Raw genomic sequence first — 6366 nt, 5'->3', positions numbered from 1 at the left:
CTTAAAACGCTGTTTTGAACGTGTGTCGGTCACTCCTGATGTGTCGGTCACTCCAGTCAAGTGATATCTGGATCGCAAATGTAGGTAAAATAAAGGGAGAGCCACAGCATTTTAAAATCATACGTGCCGAAATAGTTTATTGTAAAATTCTGCTCTGGCTTTTTTTTTGCTTTGGTGTGCCACCCCTAGATTATTATTAGTGGTCCCCCATCTGGCCATCCCTCAGAAAACTTCCTCACGGCGCCTGTGATTAATGTTATTATTCTCTAAGGATCAGTTGGAAAGTAAAAAAAAAAAAAAAGTATTAATTAAAAAAAACACTGAAGAAACTTTTCTCGTGATAAATGTTTTGTACAGTTTACTGCTAATCTCCAAAACTGTCGGTCTCTAACTTGCTTTCCAAATATTCCCACACATAATGCGCGCGCACGCTCTCTCTCTCTCTTCTTCGCTCGCTCTCTCTCTCTCTCTCTCTCTCTCTCTCTCTCTCTCTCTCTCTCTCTTTCTCTCTCTCTGTCTCTTGCCCTCGCACACACGCACAAACACAGACCCACACACACACACACACACAATCAAGATACTAAGATGGCGCCTAATCAGTGTCAAGTTCAAGTGACTCCCACAAGTCTAATGCAAAAAGCATTTCACACAGTGTCTGCTGTACAGAATGCAGCGTGCAGAAACAACGTGATGCTAATAATAATAATAATAATAATCAAGGTGGCAGTCCGAGAGTCGCTTTTTTTCATAATGTTTGTTTTTAATTTCAATCAAAATTTCCGTTCACATTTGTTCATAAATAGTTGGCAGAACAAACCAACCAACATACAGTAGCCTAAAAAGTACAAGGAAACGTCTGACTCTAGGTAGGCTCTAAGCGCATATAGGCCTGCTTGTTGTAACATAGTTTGCCTCGATGTGGCACAGTGACACAGTTCATCAGTGATACAGTTTTGCTCTTCAGGAATAACTCGGAGTGTGACCCATTTTTTTCCCCCCTCCCAGAAAGTGTTACAACATCACATTCTAGCTGTGTTTTTATACATCAGATATTTTCCTCTGACCTCTGGACATGGGGGCAGGAAGGTGGCGGGAATAAGAAAATGTACTTCTTTTTTAAATTAAGGTATAGAAAATAGCATATAAAACATATACTCCTTAAATTATTTAAATAAAGTTATTTCATATATCACTGTCAAGAGGTACCGTTTCACTTTTTTACATTTTATTTTTTTAAAAGTAGTGCTGGTGGTCTGAAAATTGTTCTCGTAAGAGTACAATATACTTGGTGTATGCATAATATTTAATTCTTGAGAATAGGTTACAATGCAATGCTGTAACTCTTTTTGTCGCCACTGAACGTGTTCTCCCTCCAATTTCCCTTCCACTAATTTTTTCTTTTTTTTTTTTTTTGTTAAACACAACAAAAAGAAAAAAAGTCATCTTGACAAGTTATTCACACACAAAAAAAAAACAAGCAAAAATGTGTAATCAAAACTGCTCTATATGCAACACCACAACAAATAACACGATTTAGTTTCACAGAAGAGTTACATTTAAAACAATGCAAGCTGACAGACAAAAAAAACATAACTTATTTTATTTTTGAAGATACTGTATCGTGACAGTTCAATTGTTGCCGATGCAGACATTTAAACAGAGGCTACTTCGCACAAAGACATTTGCTGGAACTATAAAGGTCGCCACACAGGCGTATTTTTTCGGGTGCTTGACCCCCTCAAATTGAAATGAATACTGAAAAATACTCGATTTGGATAATCATGAACTGCGCACAACTCGTCTAAGACCTGTATATATAGGAGTGCAATAGGCTGATGGGTTCATTCTTTTTTTTAAAAAAAAAATCTTATTTTCTCCTCTAAGATTTGACATCTATTTCTGATCCTATAAAAGAAAAATCCACAAAAAAGTTTAAACTGAACCAAATATATAAACAGAACCGCTTTGTAGCTTTTCAGCTCAACTGAACTCAGTTCTAGACAGTCAATGTTTTTTTTTTTAATACATGTCAATGGTCTCATAAGGAAAATAAAAGTGACTGAAATATCTGCAATATATATAGACAAATCCATAATATTCATATAGATGTTTTTTTTTTCTATTCGGTCCAAATAAGACACATGTAGGCCTATTGGTTAAGAAGAGGAAAACAGAAGGATACAATCGCGATGTTGGAGCTTAAAGAAGAGTTTATCATTTGTTCAATGTTAAGCTGGTTATGACCAAAAACTGTACAGATCTTGTTAGAAAAACATTTCCATAAATATCATTTAAGTTTCAGAACTTATACCCATAATTAAATTACAAATCGATAAATATGGCATCATGGATATGTATTTACAACGGTATAAACAAAAGGCAACGTTATATTCAACGGTAACAATCGTAAACCTAATACCACATGTCTCCACCTGAAAACGGACGTTGACAACAGATGCGACCCCATCAAACAAGGAAAAAAATACATTCACGAGTATAATATTTATTTAGGATTTTCAGGTTTTTTTTTTTTTTTAAATCTGCGTTCAAGTTCATGACAAAGACTTTGGCACGTTTCTTAAGACTGTTTTTGAAGTTTCAACAATCAATCGAAGGAGGCGACGTCACCGTCATATAAAACAGCGTGAAATAATCTTTCATTTTTTAATTACTTTTTTTTTCTTACTTAAATAAAAATTTGAGAAAATACATAAAATAAAAAAAAAATAAAACAAGCTTTCTGAAATCTGTAAACTAAAAGATTAAAAAGAAAAACCAAATTAAAAAAAAAATTATAATCACAAAGTTTATTTAGTCGTGGATGATTTGTTTTAAAACTGCGGAATAAAGTCTTTTTTTTTCGTGATCCTGAGAACGGACGTGGCCTGCTTGGTGCTGGCTTTTGCTCTCATCTCCATGTTGTTGTTGTTCCAGTCCCATTTGTTTGTATGTGTGAGTGTGTGTGTGTGTGTATGTGCGTGCGTGCGCAAGAGTGTGTGTGAGAGAGAAAATTGTTTTTATTTTAAGTCACTCCTCGTTCATCCTCATGGTCCAAACTGCAGGGAGAGGCTCCACTCCTCACGACTTCAAACATACCACTCGTTAAAGTTGGGCGGCAGTCCTTCGCTGTGACCAGGCGTGTTTTGCACGGCTGACGGCGGTGTTTTTGTCGGGTCCTCGGTGCTGGCTGAGACCAGCACCGGTGGAGTGGCCGATTCATATCCGGAGCTCGCTGCCGGGGAAGATTCCGAACCTTGAGACTCGTGTACCTAATGAAAAAATAAAAAATAAACACAAGGAAAGATAGTGAAATTGTTGTGGAATTACATACATATAACCTCCTCCCTTCTCCCCAACCCCTCCCCCCCCCACCCCTCACACACAGATACGTACAAATAAATGCGACTGGAACAACTAATAATATCCACGTTCAAAGCTGGACTATTTTTGAAATATTGCAGTAAACATATTAATTTAAACTTGAAATATAAATTAGAATAACGGGAAGACATTTTCTCTGTTGAGCACAACTTAGTTCTAAGTATTTACTCGTTGGCATCATATTTGTTTACACTCTTTTTTTCTTCTTCTTCTTTTCCAGCAATAAGATCTTAAGCAATGCCTCAAGTTGTCTCTGCAGCAGAGGAACGGGGGTGGTGGTGGTGGAGCGTGTGTGTGACTGCGTATGTGTGTGTTAATGTGTTTAAGGAGTAATGAAGACGTTAATTACCTTCATGTGTTTCCTGAGAGAGCTGGGGTGTGTGTAGGACTTGTCGCACACTTTGCAGATGTATGGCTTGTCTGACGTGTGCACATGCATGTGCTTTTTCCTGTCGCTGCTGTTGGCGAAGCGTCTGTCGCAGCCGTCAAATTCACACTTAAACGGCTTCTCACCTGCGGGATTAAACAAACCCACAGCACACCGTGAATCACGACTGCAACACACAAACAAAAAAAAGAGAGAGAGATAAAAATCTCAACCCCCCCGATTGTAACACCCACCTGAAACAAAAAAAGAAGCAGAGACTGAGTAACGGTCTGCAGACTATTATATAACAGGGTAACCTACATTTATTCGGCGAGACGTGGATACGAGCTCCACTACTACACTCTGCTGCTCTGTCAGGCTTTATTTATTCAAGAGGCCTGCTCCCTCCTTCATTCAACTCCACTGTAGTCAACAATGAATCAACAGGGCAGCGTGCAACGGCTGAGCAACAATTATAAACACAGCTAGAAATTGATTAGTTGTCTGCTGCCATGGTAGTCTGACAAGCGAGCACAGAATCTTAATGAATCACACCAAACTTCCCGTCTCCAAACCATGCATGCGCATTGAGCAGAGTTAGCAGCACAACAAAGTTGCTAAAAGAGTTGTTTGTGTTTTTTTTTTTTTTTTTTTTGAGCTTGCAGTCGATTTATGTAATTATTATTATTTTAGAAATGCAGTAGCTGTTCGGGAGCGTGAGGCGTGGAGCAAAGTTCGCAAATGGTTTTGGTAAACAACAAAAGCATGCTGCTGCTATGTAACGGCTGAACACACACATTTACTACCCGGGAATGACCCCGTGAATCTTTTAGGCGAAATAAAACTCTCTTATTCTTACCTGTGTGCGTTCTTTTGTGGATTTTCAGATTTTCCGAGCGGGCGAATATTTTCCCACATCCAGGGAACGGGCACGGGAACGGCTTCTCGCCCGTGTGCACGCGGATGTGGTTGACGAGTTTGTACTTGGCCTTAAAGGACTTGCCCTCCCTCGGGCAGTCCTCCCAGAAGCAGACGTGGTTGCTCTGCTCGGGGCCGCCGACGTGCTCCATGGACACATGCGTGACCATCTCGTGCATGGTACTGAACGTCCTGTCGCACGTCTTTTTGGGTCTATTCATCTGGTTCTCGTCTATCCATTTGCAGGACAGCTCTTGCTTGATCGGCTGCCGCATGTATCTGAAGAAGGCCCCCGGACCGTGGTGCGTCGGCACGTTCATGCCCATGTTCATGTTGATCGGGTGGTTGTAGTTGTGCAGCTGGGCACCGTACGGGTCCGTCCGGGGGCTCGCCACCGGCCGGTACGGGTCTGGTCTTCCGAAAATGTCCCCGCGTAAGCCGAGGTGCATCTGGCTGTTTACAACGTGTCCGCTCGGAGAAGTGTGGCTCACTCCCTGGTCGTGAAGTCCAGGGAACAACAAATGTCCGGGGTTGTCGGGGATCCCGGGCGGCCCGTGCAGACTCCCCGTCGAGGCTGCAAAGATCCCATGCTGGGCACTCGGAGCTGGGGACTCCCCGACGCCCCGGTTCCGGAAGAGAAAGTCCCGCGTCGAGTTGAACGCTCCCCCGCCATACGAGCCCACCTGCCCGCCGTGCGAGTGTCCCAAAGCGGCCGCGTATCCAGTAGCCTGCGGAGTGAAAGCTGATGTCTGGCTGGATGCGATGTCGTGCGCCACGGGGCTTATTTTGAAAGCCGCGGAGTGGGGGGAGTCAGAGAAGGGATTCAGTCCCAGACCCGGGTCCCTGTTCCCGATGTCGTGGTGCCGTGGCGTCCCGAAGCCCCCCACTCCTAACGATGCGAACTGCGGACCGCTATCTAGAAGCATAGTCATGAAGCTCGAAGCGAACTCAGGAGTCGGGTGGGAAACAGAAAATCAAATTAAAATCCAGTTTGAGCGGAGCGCGGTGGGCTTCAGACCACTGCGCTGAGATTTACCACGTTGAGCAAAAAAAAAAGATCCTAGAAATAAAAAAATAAAAAAAAGCCAAAAAATGAGGGGAAAAATCCTATGTAAAGGAGCTGGGAGGGAAAAAAAACTCCCGTTGACTGCGATCCGTGAGAAAGAGGATCAAACTTCCCCCCCTTACCAGGCTGATGATGTCCTTGGACTGATAAAGTCAATCACTCACTCCCAGAACATAAATGAACTCAGGAGGCAGTGCTACGGTGGCCAATCGGCGCTCAGCTACCCTTCAGACACGTGATCACCGAGAGTGGCGTTAATTGGCTGGATTTCATGTGATTGGCACTGTTTGGGATTGAAGATGGCAGGTCGTCTCACTGGTTGCGTGTGATTGGTTATTTCGGGCATTATTTTTGCAGGTATAACGGAACACTCCGGCGATCCCACATGTGTTAATGTGAGGCGCCTCACTCAATGTAATGCAGACGTGCTATGGAAAGAGCCGCAGAAACTTCCCCAGAATTAAAGAAAAAAATACAATTACGGAACTTTTCCTAACTTTTACCCACTAATACCGTATAAAGGAGAGTAATTTGCATTCTATCTATCTATCTATCTATCTATCTATCTATCTATCTATCTATCTATCTATCTATCTATCTATCTATCTATCTATCTATCTATCTATCTATCTAT

The 6366-nt window shown here is 42.1% G+C and overlaps 1 protein-coding gene across 1 annotated transcript; it reads right to left on the bottom strand.

Annotated features, from left to right (window-relative positions):
• Positions 1-2852: 2852 nt before the first annotated feature.
• On the bottom strand, positions 2853-5899 carry zic3 (zic family member 3 heterotaxy 1 (odd-paired homolog, Drosophila)). The gene is made up of 3 exons (XM_008420726.2): positions 4608-5899; positions 3731-3894; positions 2853-3269 (listed from the first exon to the last, which is right to left on the bottom strand). The coding sequence occupies exons 1-3, from the start codon at positions 5596-5598 to the stop codon at positions 3087-3089; spliced, it is 1338 nt and encodes a 445-aa protein (XP_008418948.1). The 5' UTR covers positions 5599-5899; the 3' UTR covers positions 2853-3086.
• Positions 5900-6366: the final 467 nt, after the last annotated feature.

The sequence above is a fragment of the Poecilia reticulata genome, linkage group LG10, assembly GCF_000633615.1.
Source record: "Poecilia reticulata strain Guanapo linkage group LG10, Guppy_female_1.0+MT, whole genome shotgun sequence".
Classification (NCBI taxonomy): Eukaryota; Metazoa; Chordata; class Actinopteri; order Cyprinodontiformes; family Poeciliidae; genus Poecilia; species Poecilia reticulata.
The sequence above is the reverse complement of the archived record's forward strand: the minus strand, read 5'-3'. Positions and strand labels throughout refer to the sequence as shown.

Excerpts from the sequence above, each read along its gene's own strand:
- zic3 (XM_008420726.2), bottom strand. The coding sequence starts at position 5,598 with ATGACTATGCTTCTAGATAGCGGTCCGCAGTTCGCATCGTTAGGAGTG. Across the intron at positions 3,895-4,607 it reads CCACAAAAGAACGCACACAG|GTGAGAAGCCGTTTAAGTGT; the intron begins GTAAGAATAAGA and ends TTAATCCCGCAG. Across the intron at positions 3,270-3,730 it reads CTCTCAGGAAACACATGAAG|GTACACGAGTCTCAAGGTTC; the intron begins GTAATTAACGTC and ends TTTTTTCATTAG.